Below are 23,714 nucleotides of genomic sequence, written 5' to 3' on the forward strand. Positions count from 1 at the left end.
TTCCCCTCCTCCCAGCCTCAGCACTGAATCCTGCCTCCTCTCATCACGCTGCCACAATCATTGCTTGCAGAGGCAATAAAGTCATTGTTGCTTCACATTCATGCATTCTTTATTCATTCATCACACAAATAGGGGGATGACTACCAAGGTAGCCCAGGAGGAGTGGTGGAGGAGGGAAGGAAAATCCCACACAGCACTTTAAAAGTTTACAACTTTAAAATGTATTGAATGCCAGCCTTTTTTTTTTTTTTTTTTTTTTTTTTGGGCAATCCTCTGTGGCGGAGTGGCTGGTTGGCCGGTGGCCCCCCCCACCACGTTCTTGGGCATCTGGGTGTGGAGGCTATGGAACTTGGGGAGGAGGGCGGTTGGTTACACAGGGGCTGTAGTGGCAGTCTGCGCTCCAGCTGCCTTTGCTGCAGCTCAACCATGCACTGGAGCATACTGGTTTGGTCCTCCAGCAGCCTCAGCATTGAATCCTGCCTCCTCTCATCACGCTGCCGCCACATTTGAGCTTCAGCCCACCACTTACTCTCTTCAGCCCGCCACCTCTCCTCCGGTCATTTTGTGCTTTCCTGCACTCTGACATTATTTGCCTCCACACATTCATCTGTGCTCTGTCAGTGTGGGAGGACAGCATGAGCTCAGAGAACATTTCATCATGAGTGCGTTTGTTTTTTTTTTCTTTCTAATCTTCACTAGCCTCTGGGAAGGAGAAGATCCTGTGATCGTTGAAACACATGCAGCTGGTAGAGGAGGGGAAAAAAAAGGGACAGCGGTATTTAAAAAGACACATTTTATAAAACAGTGGCTACAGTCTTTCAGGGTAAACCTTGCTGTTAACATTACATACATAGCACATGTGCTTTTGTTACAAGGTCACATTTTGCCTCCCCCCCACCGTGTGGCTCCCCCCTCAACCCTACCCCTTCCCCGTGGCTAACAGCGGGGAACATTTCTGTTCAGCAGCAGGCAAACAACTCAGCAGGAACGGGTTCCTCTGAATGTCCCCTGAAGAAAAGCACCCTATTTCAACCAGGTGACCATGAATGATATCTCACTCTCCTGAGGATAACAGAGAGATAAAGAACTGATGTTGTTTGAACGCCAGCAAACATACACTGCAATGCTTTGTTCTACAATGATTCCTGAGTACGTGTTACTGGCCTGGAGTGGTAAAGTGTCCTACCATTAAGGACACAATAAGGCTGCCCTCCCCAGAAACCTTTTGCAAAGGCTTTGGGAGTACATCCAGGAGAGCCGTGAATGCCAGGGCAAATTAATCCTTTCACATGCTTGCTTTTAAACCATTTATAGTATTTTAAAAGGTACACTCACCAGAGGTCCCTTCTCCACCTGTCGGGTCAAGGAGGCAGCCTTGGGTGGGTTCGGGGGGTACTGGCTCCAGGTCCAGAGTGAGAAACAGTTCCTGGCTGTCGGGAAAACCGGTTTCTCCTCTTGCTTGCTGTGAGCTATCTACAACATCATCATCCTCCTTCTCCTTCTCCCGTGTTGCCTCCATCGCCATTGAAGGAGTCAAACAACATGGCTGGGGTAGTGGTGGCTGAACCCCCTAAAATGGCATGCAGCTCATCATAGAAGCGGCATGTTTGGGGCTCTGACCGGGAGCGGCCGTTCGCCCCTCTGGTTTTCTGGTAGGCTTGCCTCAGCTCCTTAAGTTTCACGCGCACTGCTTCGGATCCCTGTTATGGCCTCTGTCCTTCATGCCCTGGGAGATTTTGACAAAGGTTTTGGCATTTCGAAAACTGGAACGGAGTTCCGATAGCACAGATTCCTCTCCCCATACAGCGATCAGATCCCATAATTCCCGTTCAGTCCATGCTGGAGCTCTTTTGCGATTCTGGGACTTCATCATGGTCACCTCTGCTGATGAGCTCTGCATGGTCACCTGCAGCTTGCCACGCTGGCCAAACAGGAAATGAGATTCAAAAGTTCACGGTTCTTTTCCTGTCTACCTGGCCAGTGCATCTGAGTTGAGAGTGCTGTCCAGAGCGGTCACAATGGAGCACTCTGGGATAGCTCCCGGAGGCCAATACCGTCGAATTGTGTCCACAGTACCCCAAATTCGATCCGGCAAGGCCTATTTAAGCGCTAATCCACTTGTCAGGGGTGGAGTAAGGAAATCGATTTTAAGAGCCCTTTAAGTCGAAATAAAGTGCTTCATCGTGGGACGGGTGCAGGTTTACATCAATTTAATGCTGCTAAATTCGACCTAACGTCCTAGTGTAGACCAGGGCCAAGTTAAATGGGCACAGTTTGTGGAAAGAATAGTAAAGAAAATGTTACCTACTCCTTAACATAGAGTACTTTAAGCAAGACCTGCATTTTGTCTCATACTAAGAAAGGCATCATTGTATTAATCAACTGTTCTCAAAGGTTAGCTAGATTATAGCTTGGAGAGCAAATGTGCAGAATATAATTAAAATCTTTTATTTCTCAGATGGTTAAATTTCTTGGTCATCTCTCTTGAGCACAGGGCAAGAGCAAGTTTCCTGCTTGTATAGCTTTTTAATTTTAATATTTTAAACTGTAAATATATTTATTGTAAGTACTTTCTCCATTCATTATTATAAAGGTCATTATTATAAATATATCAAAAATATATATTTTGACAATCCAAGCATTTTCTTTTTTCACTCATGATATTAAAAACAGGTATAACTTTCTGGTCAGATGTTATAAAATCTGTGCAACAGTTATTTCAGTGATTATAAACAATGACACACCTATTTAGAATATTTATAACTGCATTTTATTTATAACTGTGTATTTTATCATGTTGGGTGCAAAAATATATAGAACCAGAATAAAAGAATTAGGAGAAATGGAAATGCCTGTATTAAATTAATAACTGAGCTATTTGAGGAAAGATGGGCTATATGGGATAAAATTATTTTTTTAAAATTGATACTAAAACAATATGAATTCCTATGGAAATGAGTATTCCATGATGTCTTAGCTCTTTTGTATTTGCTCCCTTTCTTTTAATAATTATGTAAGGATATATGTTCCAGCAACAATTCTGTTCCTAGAAACATAGGACTGGAAGGGACCTCCTGGGTCATTAAGTTTAGTCCCTTGCTGTCACAGGCAATGCAATCATATAATCCCATACATAAATTTATCTAGCTCTGTCATGACCCCAGATTTCCTATGCCCTAGGCTCTTGTAACTGCTACCATCACCAAGCTCTACATTAGGAAATTATATATCATGTCACCCCTCACTCTGCTACCTCTTTTCCAAGGACTCTGTTACCAGGAGCAGGGCGCTCGCTGATCAATATGACAGGTGCTCTTCAGGGCCACTGCAGGAATACCCACTATCCAACAGCTCCATTCCAGATCTGGTTAGCAAACTCTCTCTTACAATTGACTTACAAGTAAACCCATGGATGAATTCATTTACTGTTCATCTGGAGGTACCTTCTTTACCCTCTCAACACAGGAAAGCCTGCTACAGGTCTCAGTTCAGATTTCCTTCTCAGAAAATGTGGGGTCCTAAATCTTCCAACATGGATTTCAATGCTACCTTCCCAGTAGCCTGGACCCATACAGTCCCTGGGCCTTGTCTCTGGTGTCCTGAAAGGCCAGTCCTAGCACTTTCATTGAAATCCTTACAAAACCCTATGTGTAGCTGGCAAGCTTCAACTCTCTTCTAACAGCACATGCACTCCTGCTGACATTTGAATGAACATTCCATGGTGGCTCCTAGCAACTAAATGGGCCTTTACAGAGTCTGCAGATGTTAAATCACTGTCTCATGTCCTATCACAGGTTTTACTTCCCACAACCCCATACACAAAATAACATTAACTGAACTCACCGTATTATTCTCCATAAGTTTTGTCTTGAAACTAGTTAGGTTTTTTGTCCCCACTTCTCCTATTGGAAGGCTGTCCTGGAACCTCACTACTATGATGGTTAGAAATCTACTTCTAGTTGCCAGCCTAAATTTACTCATGGCCAGTTTATACCCATCTGTTCTCGTCTTGTAATTTATCTTTAAATTAAAGGTCTAATGTTTGGTTTAAAATATGTAATAAAAGTATATAATCTGTGACAGGAGGTATTTATAAATCCTAGGTTTTTTACAATTTTCTCTCCAATTACTCACATCGGAAAACACATTAGGATATTTTAGTTAACATTCAGATTTATAAATGACCATTTTTCCTTACCAGGTATCTCTGCACTTATTTAAAATACATGTCTATTTTGTATTTTAAATTTTTAAAACATTTTTAGCTTCCTCATGATTTTAGCTTTTCCCTCCCCCCCTCCTTTTTTTTTTAAAAAAAAAAATTATTTCTAGAGGTGGTGTTACTTTGCAGTCATTGGCTTAGAAGTACTGGGCCAGACACAAATCTTATTGGTTTCCCTCCCAAGGTAAGATTGGTTTTCTAGTTGGGGGTCAGGTGCTGGAATACGTTCAGCTGGACCCTGAGCATAACATTATATCTGGTACGCTGTCATGTCCCGTGATAACTTATTTCTCAGTCAATCTCTTATCTTTCCCATTAATCTCATTTTTAACATGTTACTCTAGCCCAGTTCTGTTTGAGATCACAAGCTACGAAGGAATGTTTAAATTTAAAAACAATTATTTTTTCTTCCAGGAAAATAATGAACAAGGCGGTGCAACAAAAGAGTATTACATTAACGTAAGAAAGACCAGGTAGGTGAGGTAATGTCTTTTATTGGACCGCCTTCTATTGGTGGAAGGGACATGTTTTTAGCTTCACACAGCACAGAAGTCTTCAGGAAAAGCTCTGTGAAGCTCAAAAACATGTCCCTTCCACCAACAGAAGGTGGTCCAGTAAAAGATATTACCTCACCCATATTGTCTCTTTCATATCCTGCGACTGACATGGCTACAATAACCTTACTTACTTGTTTATGTAACACCCTTAGCAGCAGATAACCGCTTCCTCATTCATAAACGTTCATAATAATAACAGGAAATCTTATAGACAATAACCTTAATGGACAAACACCTAACAAATCAGTATCTATTTTTACTTTAGGGTAAGGTTGTGAGAAATAACAGATTTTTTTCATTGAAAAAAATATCAACAAAACATTCTGAGCCATCCCCCAGTCTACTTAAGCCAAATATCCTCTGACATCAGGGTTTATTATATACTTTTTTTTCACATGTAGATTTTCGACCTATTATTTGTTACGTGTCCTTATAAATCCTAACCAGTGTAATAATAGAGAAGAAAAAGAGCTGTTAGGTCATTTTTCCAGCTCAGGTGGCTCTCTGAGGGGCCTGTGCAAGAGTGCTCACTACAGTAGATTACCAACTGCATTGTAATACCAGGCAAAGCTATCTCAAATCACTTGTGGCATAGGAACAATAAGTAAGCTTGATATTGCTTTAGAAAACACAATATGGTATGTGTCAGTTAAAAGCAGCTCATCTGAGGATGGTAGAAAAAGGAATATTGTAAGAAAAAGAAGAGCTAGAGCACAAATAATGACAGGTTTCAGAGTAGCAGCCGTCTTAGTCTGTATTCGCAAAAAGAAAAGGAGTACTTGTGGCACCTTAGAGACTAACAAATTTATTTGAGCATAGGCTTTCGTGAGCTACAGCTCGCTTCATCGGATGCAGCTCACAAAAGCTTATGCTCAAATAAATTTGTTAGTCTCTAAGGTGCCACAAATACTGCTTTTCTTTTAGCACAAATAATGTAGATGAAAAGTTCCTAAGAACACCCCATGGAAAAAAATCAAATATAAATTGCCCTCTACTTTTAGGGCTAATATTCTTAAAGGACAATCTCGGGGGACAAATTCTTGTGCTGATTTATACTCCATAGAATTCTGATAGCATTGGGGGTAAATCCATGCAGAATTTATTTTTATCAAGGTTTCTATAAATTTCATAATGGAGTCTATGCAACTGCAGAAGGCTGGAAATATTGCGGAACATCACCAGAGTTTTGGCTGCAAAGATACTGGAGCTAGGGTTGCACCATCCTAATCAAATTATATTGCCTAGCCAGTGCAACAACTCCTTTCCTTCTGTAGCTTTTGGGCTAAACGTAACAGAAGACAAAAATATATAAAGATGATGTGAGCAGGAGGCAGAGAATAAAAGGACAGAGACAGATAGTGAAAAATAATATTTTTTTCATTTTATCCTAATGCTTCTCTCCAACATAATTTTTAGAATTCACAGTTCTATAAGTAAAAATTTTGTGTTTAGGCAGCCCACAGGACTACCATGTAATAAAACAATTCTTTCATTGTAGAAAGAGACAGGAAAAAAATAGAATGCCTGATTAACACATGATTAATGAAGCCATCAGTTTTTCAAACTATAAAGGTGTCACTGAAAGAGTCTTCTTGCCTTGTGAAAGTCAGGAAGGTGGAGAGGCTTCTTTTGTTAATAAGAAATCATTAAGGCACTGAATGTATTGTCTCTATAGAACCTCCCCCCAACCCCACTCCATCAAAAATGTAAAAGCTGAAGTGAGGGGGTCATGTCACAGATTACAAACCAATCCAGCTCCTTAAAAGATCATGCACCAGAGCAAGCATATGTAAATTTATTAGTATACACCAAAGATTATAAACACAGTAGCCCACATGGGGTACAACATTGCCAAGGAAAACTGCAGGTGGTTTTTGCTGCTGCTTTGTTTGTTTGAGCTGGCATTTAAGTTTCTTTCTGGAACTTTATCTTCCATCCTTCATACTTCTGCCTATGCTAACACTAACTGATCATAACCTCCTCCCACTTTGTGTTGAAGAAGGCTTTATATATCAAAGGTCCCATGTTGCTTTGGGCTCTATTCCTATAAATACTTGCATGCTTTATATCAATAGGACACATGCATAAGTATTTGCGGGATCAGGGCCTTAAATTATGCACCTGTGACTGTCAATCAGCCACAGCTGGGCTAGTCAGACTCTAATGGCTGCTATTACTCAGAAAGCAGCTGTCAGATTTATTCCTTCTCTTGGCTCAATCAGAGAGGACCATTTCAGGTAAGGAGAAAAGAGGAAATAAAACCAGAAAATCTATAAGATTTCTTTATTAGGATATACTAAGCTTATCTTTTTTTGACTCAATTAGCCCTCAATTAAGGGAAATGGCTTTCTCTTTAATTTTGGGGGGAAATTAAGAGAATGCTGCAGAGATGTAAAAAGAGGACGAGAATGGTTAACTGTCTTTTAAACTATATGGGTTATGTTCATTCACATACACATATAATGTGAAAAATAACTTCTAAAGTAGAAAAAGGGACTAGGGGAAGGAATAGGGCTAAACACTCCTCTTTCGGAACACTTTCCTTTCAGGAATCTCTAAATAAATAGATGAGATACCAGAGAATAGAGTTTCCTTTTCTGCTATGTAATTTAGGAAGAGCCCTTCTCCAGAAAAAAGTAGATATTAAACAACAAAATCTTCATAAACAGACAGGATGCCTGCCTCAGCAGGCCAGCCTAAAATCATGAGCACAACCAGTTTAATATCTCGTAATTCCTCTTGCTGAAGTCAATATCGTCCCCCTGTGGGGAGTTACTCTTTAAATGGTCCATTTCATTTCAAACTACTTTGATGTTCATTCATTAAAAACAGTCGCAAAGACTGGGACATATGGATTATGGAATTATAATCGCTGTCATTGATTTGGTCAATAAGGACACACGAGCATATCAGCATTTCTTTTTTTTTATCAAAATAAAACTCCTAGTTTTGGAAAACAGTTTTGTTAGATTTGAATCAAAAGTCTGGTCTCACTCAAGGGAGACTTCCTTATTTTGAATTAGCATTATGGACCCAGCCCTGCAACTGGATAAACGTAGAACCTTATGCTCTCATGGGGCCACACTGAGGCATAGTCTACCTGCATGGATCCCATTGCAGGATCAGGGTCTTAGTATCTGTCTGTCTGTCTGTCTCTCATGATAAAGAATTTTGTTGTTTTAGGTTTCAATGAGATATTTAAAGTCGTTCTCATTTTTAACATAAATCCTATGCATTTATCTTTTTCTAGCTTGAACTTTGAATTTAATCAGTAATGAAATACCACCATGTCAAATGTTCTAATTCCTCTCTGAGTAAAACCTGTTTTTCTAAGACTGGCATTTTGAAGACTAAGGATTTAGGCTTCTCAGTACACTAAAACTTTCAGAGCACCCTTTCAGCAATCCCTTAGTTCAGGAATTGTAAGGTAGAGTTAGAGGAATTCTTTAGTCTTTTTTTTCTTACATGCTATCTCTTATGCTTGGAACTTCCTCATCCTATTTGTATGAAAATTGACTGCTCTCTTAAAATATTTCCTTAAAACACACTTATTTCCTGAAGTCTTTCAAGGATAATCTAGAAAGTAGGTAATATTTCTATAGTTTTTTTGTTTTGTGTTTTAAATCTGTATTGCTTTGTTTCTGGACTTTGAGCTATTTGTTTGGTGCATTATGTACTTCAATTTATGTAATTTAGGGCCTGATTCTCTAAACTCCTATTGAGTTCAATTGGAGTTTTGGATGTGCAAGCAATGCAGGAACTGTAAATTCACCTTGGCCCAAGGACCACATCTATCTTTTAAAATTTGGCTTTAAATTAGGCACTTAGAGCCCTGATTCTGCTATAAGTTTGTGCTGGTGAAATCCTCTTGTGCAACTGAGGGAGACTGGCCAAAGTGTCTCATTTTTGTTCTTAAAGCTTGGGCTCCTATGATTGTGAGAAACTGTTTCCATTTTAAAACATGTAAGTTTCTAACTCTCCTGCTTTGAGAGAAAAGCTTTAAACTGTGAACCCTAAAGGCTCAAAAACCTGTTATTTTTAATATCTCATGATTTTGACGGGCTTGACTCTGAATGTTTGGTGTTGACAATATCGTGCATCAGGGTTTGCAGACTCCGTACCTGAAGCACTTAAATAAGAATAGCGTCAGCGGGCTACTGGACAATTTTAGAAACTAAAATAAATTAAATAAGCGAAGCCTTGGCTTTGTGCATGTGTTTGATTATGACCTAGAAGGAGTTGGCAGGATCCTCGGCACAGGATTCAGTAATTGCCCCCTCAGTCTTTTAAAGCTCATTCATTTTATGTAGTTCAACCACCCACACCCCACCTTTCCCCCCACCAAGCGGCAGCCTCCTGAGCTGATAAGGGGGGAGCGGCAAAGCCTTAGATATTTACCAGCACAGCCCTTGTGCGGCCATTTTATCATCCAGGGGATAGGGAAATTAGAGTCCCTTTCCCTGGAGGCTGTGGGCTGCACGCCCTGGGGTTAGGGTAGGGGCTGTGCGGTGGGGCTGAAGGATGACTAGTTAAGTCCCCGGGAGGAGAAAAAGGCAGCAGCAGGGTTCCTCGCTCCTGCAGCGGGGATATATGCGGGACCCGCAGGGAGAGGCTGAGTCAGGCCCCCTCATTCCCCCGCCGAGGTGGCAGCAGGCAGCTGCCAGGCCAGGCCTGGGCTGGAACCACTGAGGGCTGCCGGTGGCGGACACAATAAGGGAACGAGCCGACGCGCTGCTTCTTCCTCCCGCAAGCGGGCCGGAACAGGCAGGGAACGGGGCGGGGGAGCGTCGCTCGGTCGGTTGCTGCGGTGCCCTGGGGAAGCCGGGGGAAGGGGCTCGGGGCTGGGTTGCTGTGTGGAAGGCAGAGCGCGCGGGCCGGGCGAAGGGCCTGGCCCCCGCCGGCGGTGCCTGGGCGAGCAACGCGGGCATGGAGTGAGGGGAGCAGCGGCAGGAGGAAGATGGCCGGTGGCGGCGGCGGCGGCGGCTGCAGGGACAGCTTGTTTCTGGAAGGTGCGTGTGTGGCTGAGTGGGGAAATGTGGTACACGGGCGGCTCCTTCCTCCTGGCAACCAGCCGGCAAAGGGGCACGGCACGGACCGGAGGACATGTGGGGGGAGAGGGGGTGCGGGGGGAGGGACGCAGCGAGAGGTGGCCTGGTGTTGGGGGAAGGGTGAATGTTTGTAGGGGCAGGTTTGTCGGGGGGAGCGAGGCAGTGGCGGGGGGGGGGGGGGCAGGACCGTGGGAGAGAGTTTATCCAGGGCTGGCACAGGGTGGCTCGTTGGCCTGGGATTAGCGACGTCCGGTATGGAGGGGCGGCTTGCGGGAGTCTGAGGTGGGAGGTTAATGGTCAGGTGGGGCTTGATGCAGAGCGGGGTCTCCGCTCGCTGCTCTGAGCCGCTCGGGCCCCCGGCCTCCGCTGGTTTCTTCTTCTTCTTCTTCTAACGTTGTAAAAGGCCGATCTGAAGAGTTGGGGAAGTGGGGGCTGTGATATGGCCAGAGAAGACTTTTCTTCTGCTGCGGTTTCTCTCTTATGTTTGTGTCGCTGGAAAGAGGGAGCTTTGGGATTATTTTTAAAGCTTCAGGCTACTATTAGACTTAGACATAGTCTTGGTTTTTGCATCTGTCTCTAATAATAATGCAGAAATTAACTTAAACAAATTAATAAGGCTTAGAGATATTTACTCTAAACCTTCACAGTACAATTAAATATTATATTCTGTTAATCTAGCCTTGCAAAATTGCCATAAAAATTGACTAGAATAGGGGCAGTGTACCTTAGCTGCCCTTTTACCATAATGATAATGAAAAATCATAGACCTGAAAATACTCTGCTTGTATGAATAGAGTTTTGCATGTCTGTGATGGTTTGGGGTTGTTTTTTTTTTTTTTTTTGGCACAGCATATTTTGCAGCATGAATATTGTATAAAGCATGTACTGTACAGGATTTCTCTTAGTTTTTTGGGTTGTTGTATTTTAGCGGTTTGCATAGAGCAGAAATGTTGCCTTTCTGTGTGAATGAATACTTACTTTAGGACATCAGCATTTCAGATGAATTTTTTAAAGACCTATTTCTTAGCCAACTATTGCAGAAATTTTTTTTAAGCATATGGTGGTGAAATAATGGTACCTATTCCACTCTTCCCTCCTCTCCCCATCTGACCATGATACTACCATAAGAATGACAGGTGTGGGGACAACCATGTGATGATCACTGGTTTTGTGTGTGTTCAGTGGGTGGTATGCCACTCCTGTATGTTATACAGGTGGCAAGCAAAAATAAGTAGCATGTATAATATTTCAAATATTATAAATCCTGGGGGGCTCCCTTTCTAACAGCAGTGGCAGATTAGCTAGCGTGCATTACAGTGCCAAAATATTCGGTAGTCCTATGATCGGTGGACAAAATAGGTCATTAATTTAGTTACATTTATATTGTATTCCAGATTATTTGGGAAACCCATTTATTTTACAGGTAGTGTCCAATAATGGTGATGGTCTAAGGACTCAAAAGATGTTAACAGAGACTATTATGAGCTCTGTGTGAAGGAAAGTTTATGCAGGCAATGGTGCTAGGAAAAAGGAGTTAATTCTCCTGAGCGCACAATGTCAGAGTTGCAGCCTATTAAAATAGCAGAATAGGCCTGTAACTGGATTATGGTGGGTTTTAATGTTAAACAAAAACAGGAAGTTTTGCAGATCAGGTACCATGACTACTATATGTGAAAGTAAAAGCAAAGGTGATGCAGATCTTTGTTTTTAGCAGCCAATGATATGGAATGGATGAGCACTTCAAATTGGCCTTTAGCGTTAGACCTATCATTGTCCAGAGTTCTGACTTTGGACAATAACAAAAGCAGAGGGTTGGGACAATGGTAAGAGATGTGTGAGGTAGACAAAAATAGGAGTGAAGGTGTAGTATAGACAAGAAAGTGAAGTAACACGTGTTGCTGAACCATGATTCGAAATCTGTACTAAGCTGAGTAGAGACTGAAGTTCTTGATGTTTTAATTATGTCTTAAAACATCTTTCGATTAATATAAAAACCCTAAAACCAACAACAACAACAAAAAAAAACAGTAAGGAATTCATCTATTAGGTTACTCTTAAAAAAATATATATATAAGTGGGCAGAGTTTTGAGAATTGTTGTTCCCCTCCCTGTCCCATATCAATCTTTTGGGAAACAAATGAGGTAGGAAGTGTGTGTAGGTGTAGCGACTGTCTGTTAATTCTGGCCTCATAATTAAATTGAGATAATGAGATCAAAGGTGGACAATACTTTTTTTTTTTCTTCAAGTTAATGCGCATATTTAATAGCTCTGTTTGGCTTATAGTAACAATCTATCAATCAGACTATAAAAAAGGTAAAATATACAGTACAGAAAGAAAACTATTAAATTGTAAGCATGACAGTTTTATAGGTTTAAGTATTTTTTGGGATCTCCATTGAGACATTTTGTTTTCTTTCATTTGGTATAATAAAGATTCAATTAAAATGTCTGTCATTGTCTTAACAGTTTAATATTCCTCTTTTTATATTGAAATTATCCTATCAAAAATAGGATGGTTGATGTATGGAAAAACATTCCCTGACGGTTGTATATATTGCCTGTCCTGTTGTGCAGTGTGGTGATTCATAAGGTCATTCAGTTTTTGTCCATTTTCACCTATATAACATGGTTTGTCATCACTTAAAAAAATGTAGATTTGTCTTCTTGGAAATGCAAGAATGATTTAGAATTTCTGTGTTTGACTCTTTGACACTGTGTTTGATATGATGATGTAAATAATGTAGAGCATTGATTAACCTGGCTCAGAGCTGAGCTTTGCTTCTTGACTTTCAGCTCTAGTGGCTGTCAAAATACAGGTGGTACGGGGGAAAGACATTTATCTGTGTGATGCCAGTGGCCAAAGAGCTAACGTGATCCGTGGATGTATAAACAGGGAAATCTTGAGTAAAAATAGGGAAGTTATATTATCTTTGTATTTGGCACTGGTGCCACTACTATTGGAATACAGTGTCCAGTTTTGGTGTCCAAAATACAAAAAAGATATTGATAAATTGGAGATGGTTCAGAAAAGAGCCACAAGAATGATTAAAGGATTAGAACACATGCCTTATAGTGATTGAGCTCCTTGAATCGCTATTTATCTTCCAAAGAGAAGGTTAAGGGGTGACTTGATCACAGTTTATAACTACTTACATGAACAGAAATTTGGTTGAGTGCTCTTCAGTCTAGCAGACAAAGGTATAAGAAATTTCAGTGGGTGGAAGTGAAGGTAGACAAATTCAGATTGGAAATAAGGTGAGGAAATAACAAGGGTGGTTAACCACTGGAAAAATTTACCAAGGATTGTGGTGGAGTCTCCGTCACTGAAAATTTTTAAATCAAGATTGGATGTTCTTCTAAAAGATATTCTAGTTCAAAGAGCAATTAATTCAGGGAAGTCCTGTGGCCTTTGTTACACAGACTAGATGATCACAATGGTCCCTTCTGGCCTTGGAATCTATAAAGCTTATGCTTTTAAAGGTAATTTGCAAATGGAATTAACAATTTTTTTAAATAGCATTAGTATGTGCAGAATGCAGACTAATGAAAGCTTTCAACACATTAACTGAAAATTCTAGGCCAAATTGTCACTTCCATGATAACATGTTGCAACAGGACAAGGAAAATCTAATTTCCAAATTATGTAACTTCCTTAGGCCACGTCTACACTACCCGCCGGATTGGTGGGTCATGATCCATCTATCGGGGAATCGATTTACCGTGTCTAGTGTAGACAAGATAAATCGATCCCCGGTCGCTCTGCTGTCGACTCCGGAACTCCACCAGGGTGAGAGGCGGAAGCAGAGTCGACGGGGGAGCGGTGGCCATCGATCCCGCGGTGTGAGGACGCGAAATAAGTGATTCTAAGTCGATCTAAGATACGTTGACTTCAGCTACGCTATTCTCATAGCTGAAGTTGCGTATCTTAGATCAATTTCCCCCCCCCCAGTGTAGATCAGGCCTTACAGTTTATCACTGGAGGAACAGAGGCCAGAGTTCTTGCCATATGCTCATGTTTTAAAAGAGCACTGAGCTTCAAACTCTCCTTAACTCAGAAGCCTGGAGGGGGGCGGGGGAATGATCCCAGTTAGTCTACAGAGGACCAAAAAATTCACAGAGACTCAGTGTCTCTGTGAATTCTTTGTTTCCAGTGGCAGCGCAGTTATCTCAGGAACTTATGCTTCATGGGATCCCTGGTGATGGCTGTCCCAACTCACTTGCCTTTAGTGAGAGATTGGAAGTTGCATGGGGAAGCTGCACAAGATCTTGCCAAGATCATTGTGTTACATGGAAAATCCCATCTGGTTGGGAGACGTGTTATTTGTAGCTGAAAGTGGTCAATCTCCAGCAGTATCCATTCATTACTCGAGCCATAATGTGGTGAGATGTTGTGGAAAGGTTTACTCGGAGTTGGGGTAGGGAAAATTATTCTCAGTCCCTCCTCCCAACAACAGAAATGGGGCAATTCCCACTGTTCATTTTTTCTGCAAACGTAGGAACAATGGTTATGATTTGGCCCCTCATATTTAATTTAGCTGCAAGGGGAATGTTTGTGCTGCTGTATGTCTCCTCCAGTCTCAATTTGAAACTTTCACAGTATTGTGGTAACGTGTATCAGATACATTTGAAGCACTCTGAAATGCACACTGTCTGACTAGTAGCCTTTTTTTTTTTTACTTTTATCTCAGTCTCCTGGCTACTACAAGAATGTGTTGGGAGTCCCTGTCCCTTCCCAAGCTTCTTTTTTAGAGCCGCTTCATGGGAATTTTTCCAAAGATGATCTCTCAGCTGGTGAGTGCTTCCTAAGCAGCCACAGAATGAAATAGATTCCTATTAATATCATGCTCACCGCAGATTTCTGACTAACAATAAGGATGACAACACTGGCTCTTAGCAGCAGCAGAAGCTTTGGACTTGTCTGCGGGAGGACTCTGGAAGACAGCACTTTATACTCAGTTCACACTTGGAGAATTCTTTGCAAAAGCAAGTATGGTAGAATAGTGTTTTTTGTTTTTGTTTTTTTTTTTTTAAAAGAAATTTAGATTCTGTAGAAGCTGATGATATTTGTGTGGGAAAGTATCCTTTTTGCCCTGGGAGGTTAGATTTTTTTTCAAACTCTCACCATTGGAGGTAGGGGAGATGGTGGTAGTGGGAGTTTTATTTGGGGTGGGATATGTGAGTAGTGTAGGATAGAGTGGAAAGAAGGAGGAGAGAGTGAAGCTTTTATGCACATGGAGAATTTTAAGTACTCTGCCTTCCCTTGACCCCCTCTGACCTTTTCTAAGCAAGCAAATAAAGGTTTGGTTTTATTTTAAACAAAGTTAGCCAATTCCATTTGTCACGCTACTTATAACCTAGTGTATATGCAGTTTAAATGTGGGTAACTGGTGGGGGTTAAATTGATTTTGGATTGTAGGGAAATAGGCTTTTTTAAATCTAGGTAAGGCCTGTGTTTTCTCAACTTTCAGATGCACATGTGCACCCCTTTCCATGTCTCTTTCACACTGCCCTATTTTATACTCTGATTAATGCTCTGTCATATCCCCTTCATGTCCATGAATGTTCTGTCCCCTCCTCTCGCCTCCCTCAGCATTAGTCTCCCATTCTGAGAATGGGGAGCCTTGCTCCCTTCCACAGTTTCATGTGCTTCCTGGTCCTCTACCCCTTTCAAGCCCCAGCTTGCCAGTCCTTTTCTTTTCATGGTCCTCTGATCCACTGCACTTTCCCCTGCTTGCTTTTTCAGTGTGTGCATTTCATCTGTTTCCTGGAATCATTTAAGAAGTGGGTCAGTTTCTATTAATAAAGACTGCTTTTCATACAGTTTAAAAAAAAACATCATCAAACCTGAAAGCCACTTCTCAGTAAGAAACAAATCTGGATAATATTTTCAGACTTTACAAAAGTGAACCGCTAATATTTCAAACTCTGTCTTATTTGCCAGTCTTCCCCAGGATGAAATGTGTCATGGAAAACTTCAGGGGGTTTGTTTTAGGGTACTACGGGAGGCGTTTAAAATCGAATCTAAAAAGGAGCTATCTTCAGCCTTAACTATGGAGTGCATGATGCTGTTCCACGATAATGGACAATGCAATAATTGGTGGTATTCTCTAAAATTCAATAATTTTAAGGAAAAATTCTGTTCCGTATTACCTCCATGGGGAGAAAGGGTTTTATTTAGGGCTATCGATTAATCGCCATTAACTCAAAATTAATCGTGATTAATTGCAGTTTTAATTGCACTGTTAAACAATAGAATACCAATTAAAATTTATTAAATATTTTGGATGTTTTTCTACATTTTCATATATATTCTGTGTTGTAATTGCAATCAAAGTGTATATTTTTATTATAAAACTTTGCACTGTAAATGAGAAACAAGAAATAGTATTTTTCAATTCACCTTACACAAGTACTGTAGTGCAATCTTGTTGTCGTAAAAAAAAAAATAAAAAATCTACATTTGTAAAGTGCACTTTTGTTTCGTTATATAACTTCACTCAAAACCAAAACAATGTAAAACTTCAGAGCCTCCAATTCCATTCAGTCCTACTTCTTGTTCAACCAGTCGCTAAGACAAACAAGTTTGTTAACATTTACAGGATATAATACTGCCCTCTTCTTATTTACAATGTCACCAGAAAGTGAGAACAGGCCTTTGTATGGCACTTTTGTAGCTGGCATTTAAAGGTATTTATGTACTACATATGCTAAACATTCATATGCCTCTGTGCTTTGGCCATCATTCCAGAGGACATGCTTCCATGCTGATGATGCTGATTAAAAAAAAAAATGTTAATTAAATTTGTGACACAATTCTCCCCCAAGGAGTTCAGTGTCGCTTGCTCTGTTTTACCCCCATTATGCTATATTTTTCATGTTATGGCAGTCTCGGATGGTGACCCAGCACATTTTCTTCATTTTAAGAACACTTTCACTGCAGATTTCACAAAACGCAAAGAAGATACCAATGTGAGATTTCTAAAGATAGCTACAGCACTTGACCCCAGGTTTAAGAATCTGAAGTACCATCCAAAATCTGAGAGGGACGAGTTGTGGAGCATGCTTTCAGAAGTCTAAAAAGAGCAACGCTCCGCTGCAAAAACTACAGAACCCGAACCACCAAAAATGAAAATCAACCTTCTGCTGGTGGCATCTGACTCAAGATGATGAAAATGAACATGCATTGTTCCTTACTGCTTTGGATTGTTATCGAGCAGAACCCGTCATCAGCATGGACGCATGTCCCCTGGAATGGTGGTTGAAGGATGAAGGGACATATGAATATTCAGTGCATCTGGCACGTAAATATCTTGTGACACTGGCTACAACAGTGCGCTGGGAATGCCTGTTCTCTCTTTCAGGTGACGTTGTAAACAAGAAGCGGGCAGCATTATCTCCTGCAAATGTAAACAAACTTGTTTGTCTGAGCTACTGGCTGAACAAGAATTAGGACTCAGTGGATTTGTAGGCTCTAAAATTTTACATTGGTTTTACTTTTGAGTGCAGTTTTTTGTACATAATTCTACATTTGTAAGTTCAACTTTCATGATAAAGAGATTGCACTACAGTACTTGTATTAGGTGAATTGAAAAATACTATTTATTATTAACAGTGCAAATACTTGTGCTCACTTTATATTTATTTTTGATTATTGTATACTTTATATTCTGTTGTAATTTTAATCAATATATTTTAAAATGTAGATATCATCCCAAAATATTTAAATAAATGATATTCTATTATTGTTTAATCGTGCAATTAATCGTAATTAATTTTTTCAATTGCTTGACAGCCCTAGTATTGTTGCTTGTGAGGTACAGGATTCTGGGAGCGTGTCCACAATCCCTTTGAACACATTGTGTTCCAAGTGGGATTTCTGAACCCAAAGGTCTTTTTTGTAAAGAGGGCTAATGGATTGTAAGGAAATGGATCCTGATTGACTGAAACCACAACACACTATGTATCCCCATGTATGGATGGGTGAAGAGGGCCCCAGAAGACATTGCCAGGGTTTCTTTTTAGGAAGCTCTGGAAGGTGTTGAAAATTGAGCCTTAACTATGGAGTGGCTAGTCCTGCTCCCCAGTAGCAGAATATGCTGTCCTATGGATGCAGGAGTGGCTATCTCATGATTTTTTTGGTGGTGGGGGGTCTTAACTTAAGATTTTTGAATGCTTGGTGTTGGCAATTACACACTAGCTTTTCTAGAGGGAGGGATGGTTCTGAAATCCAACTGTTTCTAGGTAGCAACCTCCCTCCCCCACCTTATTTAACAGTATTTCAGTGACATTCTTACACCTGTTAGCATGATGTGCCAAATATTTTAACAGACTAGTGCATAGTCTGATAAGGATGAAACATGAACATTTTGCAAGTGTTCTGAATATAAAGACATCAGATAACATTGTAGTCAGCCAGCTGAAATATTCTGAATATATTGTTTCCTCTTGTTTCACACAAGTGTGGAACACATCATGGATTGCTAGAAAGAGGCGTTATAGCTGTCAACAGTGTTGGCTCTTGCTACATATGTGACCTCTTTCTATATTAGTTGATCAGTGTCTATACTCTCACACAATACCTGCTGTTCAAAGTTTCAGCTGTTATACCTGAAGTCAACAGATGATCATGCTTTTTTGTGGTAGGTCCTAAAATATGAAATCTTGTTTTTTCTCTTCAAAGCTCTTTCTAAAAAAAGCAACAGTTTAATAATGACAATGTTTAGACCCATGTTTATCACCTTCCCTTTTAAAAATTGGACTTTTTTTTCCCATTTATATGTGTTTTATTTTGTGTATGGAAATGTCTTTATTACATTTGTTGAATTCTTTCATACAATGGCCAAACCCCTTCACGTGCCCTGCAAAAATTGTTTGACTACCTTTGCTACTTTTTTGAATCCAGCACTATCTAAATAAAATAATTATTTTTATACCATAGTTGTTTGTGATAAGTCAGCATTGTGTTTTTATAATTTTTAAAAGCAATATATTTTTGTTGAATGTGAATAAGGGAAAATGTAAAACAAACACCCTCACATTATTTTTGATTAGTTCAGACAACATGATGTGTACGTTAATGTAAGGAAAAACTGAAGTAATTTATTAACATAGTATATTCTAAACTTGTCTTTTACGGACCAGTCCATTCCAGTAGCAGGGACCACCATTCTTAAATGTATAAACTACAAATACATCCTTACTCCTTGAAGAAAGACTGGGACAGAGATATCATAAATAAATCTAATAAGAAATCTAGAAGATTTACATTGGTCCTTTGGTGTAACACTACTGACCCTAGTCTTTGACAGTTGCTTGCAAGACTATCTATTGATGTGTCCAATAAATAACTAGATGGTTGGTTCTGTCTACACTGGATTGATAAACTGATTGTATATTGCTGTGATTCTGGGTGATTTAATAAATTGTTGATTGGTTAAGAATAATCAAGTGTCCTGATTTAAAAAGAATATTGTTTAAGTTAAAAGTTGACCTGAAAATAATTGTGTTAAATTAGTAAGCTAATGTTTCATGGACTCAATGAAAGGGGTTATCCTAGTAAATTCCATTCTGAAATTGGCTATAACACTTATCCAACTGGTAAATCTGATTTGTTAGATTTCAGCTTTAAAATCTGTCCCCTTTGCAAATTTGTAAAATTGACTACACTTTCACAACATTTGGTTATTCTACACGGGGCACTGAAACTTTTACGGGTTCAGGACATTATTGAAAAATCCACATCCTATTTCTACTTCAGATTTTTTTGTTGATATTCTCCAGAAGAGGTGGTGGTTGTCTTTGACTTGTGTAGACTGTACTGGGCCAGACAGAACATAAATACCTACAGAGTTCAATCTAAGTATAGGCCTTGAAACTTTTGGGATAAAGAAATTAAGACAAAGTGATTTAGGAGGGAATTGCTAGAAACTCCAACCACTGCAAAAAAGGAGGGGAAGGGGGGAGGAGGAATTTAAACCATTCACTCAAACTTTTTTTCTCTCTAAAGCCAACTGCATCTAAGCCTCCAACTGTATCTAAGGGTATATTGCAATTAAAAACCTGCAGCTGGCCCTTGCCAGCTGGCTTGGGCTCACAGAAAATTGCCGTGTTTATGGTTGGGCACAGAGTGAAAGGGTCCCAGAGCTCATGCTGCAGCCCGAGCCTGAATGTCTAAAGTTAAACCACAATTAAACAGCCCTTAGCCTAAGTCAGCTGGCACAGGCCAGCTGTGGGGTTTTTAAATGCAGTGTAGACATACCCTTGGTGACTGTTGCTGAGCTAATGAACATTAATGCTTCTAGGATACTGTAAAGGCTGATTTCAAACATTTAGACTGAGATTTTAAAACCTTTCTCTCCACACCTTGTATATCTCCCAGATCCTTGAGAGTGATAATTACTATTTTAGAATTAATTTGATCTGTTTTGTGTGATTTTTGTTTTGTTCATTTCAATTTCTCTTTTTTGACTGGTTTCTGCCTTATAGTCAAACCAGGGAATGTACTGAATTGTCTAGATATGAAGCTGCCTGAATAGGAGCAGGAAGGCCTTTAGTGATCTCTCTTGCTGTTTTAATTTTATCTGGAAGTATTTTGTTTAATAATAAACCAATTATTTGTTATGGTTTGTGTGCCCTGTGGGTAAATAGGACAAACTTACTTGCCTGTGACAAGTCAGAAGCCAGCATGTGAGAGATTGATTGATTGATTATTCCTTTATCCACAATTGTTTTCTTCCCATTTTTATAGTAGGGTATAGAAAGTAACAGCTCGCTATGTATTTAATTTGCCACCCTCTCCCCCCCGCCCCCCCTTTATGGTAAGATATAGTGTTCTACATTTTTGTTGATATCCCAGCACCTGGATTTAATTTAACGGCAAACTAGTGAGGTTTGGTAAATGTTCTCTGCAACAGATTGCAGCAATATAAGTCTCTGCTGTGGAAGGAGATATATTTACCTTGCTACACCAATGCCTGTGGCGTAAATGTTTTTTGTATTGTTCAGTCTGCCTACATGGCATTGGGGGGAAGTGCCAGATAGCAGGATCCACCCTCTCAGAGCTAGAGCCTAATACAAAACAGAATATAGAATGGTTAGTGGGTAGTGGATTGCTATAGAAGGAGGGTCTGAGAATAAGTAACTCTTTTTTTAGGAGATTTTTGGAGCATGGCTGTTTGTAAGCTAAAAGAAAATTTAGTGTATTGATGAAATCAATTGTTGGTTGAAGCAATTTTTTGTTCTAGATAAGATGTCAAAAATGGTACTCTGGTGACTGTCCCTATGACATATAAGAATATTTCATTGTTACGTTGAATTAACTATACATGAAAATTGAGTTAGTGCATTTTATGGTAAAATGATGAATGTTGGTGTCTTATAATTTAAACCGCCCAGCAGTAACTAGTGACATGCCAGTACTGGGGCGGTGGGAGGAGGGAGGAGTGAAATACAGCTTTTGAACACGGTACCAGGAATATTGTGGGGTGGGGATGATGTCTAGTGACACAAAGTTGTTTGGCTTGTAAAAGATGTTTCAAGATTCATAACTACTGATATTTCTGTTGTTAATATGGTAGTTCTAAATGCTGTGTCTGTCTTACCTGGTTTAGGGTTAATTTAGCAAAACATAAATATCCTGCTCTAAGGCAGGGTCAGGCAGAAAAGATATGCAAGAGCAGGAGCAACCATGCTGGGGCTCATTGCTGCAACTGTATTTATAATTTCTGTGGCATATTTCTAAATGAAACAACCAACTTGTCACTGAAATTCCAGCAGAGGCAAGCACTGTGGGCTCTCTTTCATCACATCTTGGTAACAGATGATGTTCAGGTCTCCCTGGAGGCAGTTAAGGGACACTTTGCTATTAGGAATAGACTTCCAAGCCCTTACTGTCCAAACTTTTATGACTGTATGGCAGTGGTTTTCAACCTGCAGGCCGCTTGCAGCCCAGTTAGCACACATCTGTGGCCCAGCTATGTGCTTAAAAAAATTCAAAGATTGCCACACCGATTGGCTCACTCTTTGGTCCCAGCAAGGGTGGAGTCAGGGCCACCTGAGGAGGAGATGGCACCATAGAGCCCTGCTGGTGCTTTCCCTTTTGGTGGAGGAGGAGCTCAGCTGGTATCTGTCCAGCTAGCAGCCTGCTGCTTTCTCCCTCCCTGTGCTTCACGGATACACTGAGAATGCTCCCTCCTCGCTTCTGGGCATCTGTGCCAGAGGCGTCTGGAGAAATGGGCAGGGCGCATGTGTGTCGTTCCCCCCCCCCCCCCCCCCCCCCGCTATGTGTCATTTCTGGAGGGCAGAGGGGAATGAGCATGCTCCAGGCTGCAGTGCACCCTGGGCTGCCTGCAGCAGACATCGCCCGCCTGCCTGTCTCCTGCTGGCCATGTCTAGACCTGGAGCGTTCAGCCAGAGTCATTACAAGGCAACTTGCCTCAACGTAGCTTTGTTGTGTAGACTAGGCCTAATTATTCCTCATACTGCCAAGTCAATGGTGTAGCTTGTACTAGGGCTTTCATTTAGATACAAAATATTTGCAAGTACACATTTCAAAAGAAGCATTTGTCATTTTAAGAATTGGAGAACCAAGGAAAAGTTGAAAACATTTCCAACTATGCGTGGTTTTGTCTTTCCTCAATCAAGTTTTTAGAGGAATTATAAAGTTAACTTCAGCTAGGATATTTCTAGAATTAATTTGTGATATTTTGTTTCATATTTTCTTTTTGTTAATAATAAAAGAAACCATGATTAATAATGATTATTTTGCTTGGTTTTGATCATGGTATCTCTGAAGTTGTGTAAAAATACCCCTGTGACTGAACATTGGGAGCCACACACCTAAGTTGGCAGAAAGAGAAGGAATTCATAAGAGTTGGCCTACCATTTCTTGCTTCTCTACATAATACATATTTTTAGTAATGTTTAAAATACAGTTATTTGGCATCCTGTTTAAAACTACCTCTTTCAACCCCACAACGTCCTGCGGTAGGATCCGCTTTCCCTGATTGCTTGGTTCTCAGCTGGATAGAGAGTTCTAGGAAGCTTGTGTTGTCTTAGCTTTCTAAATGTCATCTACCAGAAGCATTTGCAATAATATAGGAGGATAAATTTGGTGCATGATGCAGACAGGCCCATTTGGACCACCCCTCTATTTTGCCTGTTTGACTACTTTCTCTGCTTTTCTGAATCTGCCATGTGTTAATCTTCAGGCTCTGCTACAAAGCACATCTCTAAGGACTCGGGAGAGCAAGGAAGGGAAAAGAGGGCTGGGGTTGGTGTATAATGTGGCTGGAGTTGATTGGAAGGTGTTACCTGCCCTTTTTTGTTTTTTTGAAAAAACTGCTGTCTTTTGCTTCTTTAAAAGTTGTTTTGAACTTTTCCAGGGATGTCAAAGTTGCTATTTTATATTTTTTAAAAAGAAAATCTAAATGAAAAATACTAGCAAATTAAAACGCTCTTGGCAGCTCTTTGTCTTATCATGGGTTAGGCACAAGTAGGTCAATGTCTCTGAAGCCTCGGGTCATCAGGTTCATGTGCGGTTTGACACAATACAAAGCCCCCTGTGATTTAGGGGATTAATGTGGTTATAACACTGAGTTTCTGTGAGCTTCTTGCCCTAATATTGGTCTACCTTGTTCCAGTTCTTACCCAAATAAGGTAATACTGTGGACTTCACCCAAAATTCCTATTTAGGATTATGCGGGAGAGAAGCTTATTAAGGTTATCATCCTACCAATGTTTTCTCCATGCTTGTGTGTTCAAACTAATGAAGCACTTCTCTGTATGTTGTATGTTAAAAGTTTCTTGAACTTAAAGCTGACTAAAAGCACTTAGAAGCTCCATGTTTCTAGTTTCTTTTGCCAATACTTTGCTGGGTGATGCTTTAA

At 40.3% G+C, this 23,714-nt stretch overlaps 1 protein-coding gene across 12 annotated transcripts in view; it reads left to right on the forward strand.

Moving 5' to 3' along the window:
• The first annotated feature begins 9,645 nt into the window (after positions 1–9,645).
• Positions 9,646–23,714, forward strand: part of SENP6 (SUMO specific peptidase 6) — a 158,857-nt gene continuing 144,788 nt past the window's right edge. For 8 of the 12 annotated variants that reach the window (XM_073336486.1, XM_073336487.1, XM_073336492.1 and 5 more), the window contains exon 1: positions 14,645–14,811. In XM_073336486.1, the coding sequence (XP_073192587.1) occupies positions 14,703–14,811 (109 nt within the window). In that variant the 5' untranslated portion in view covers positions 14,645–14,702. Of the gene's footprint in view, positions 9,789–14,642; positions 14,812–23,714 lie in introns of those variants that run through there. The other 4 variants (XM_073336497.1, XM_073336498.1, XM_073336489.1 and 1 more) reach the window with 3 other exon arrangements.

The sequence above is a fragment of the Lepidochelys kempii genome, chromosome 3 (genome assembly GCF_965140265.1).
Source record: "Lepidochelys kempii isolate rLepKem1 chromosome 3, rLepKem1.hap2, whole genome shotgun sequence".
In the NCBI taxonomy this organism is placed as follows: domain Eukaryota; kingdom Metazoa; phylum Chordata; order Testudines; family Cheloniidae; genus Lepidochelys; species Lepidochelys kempii.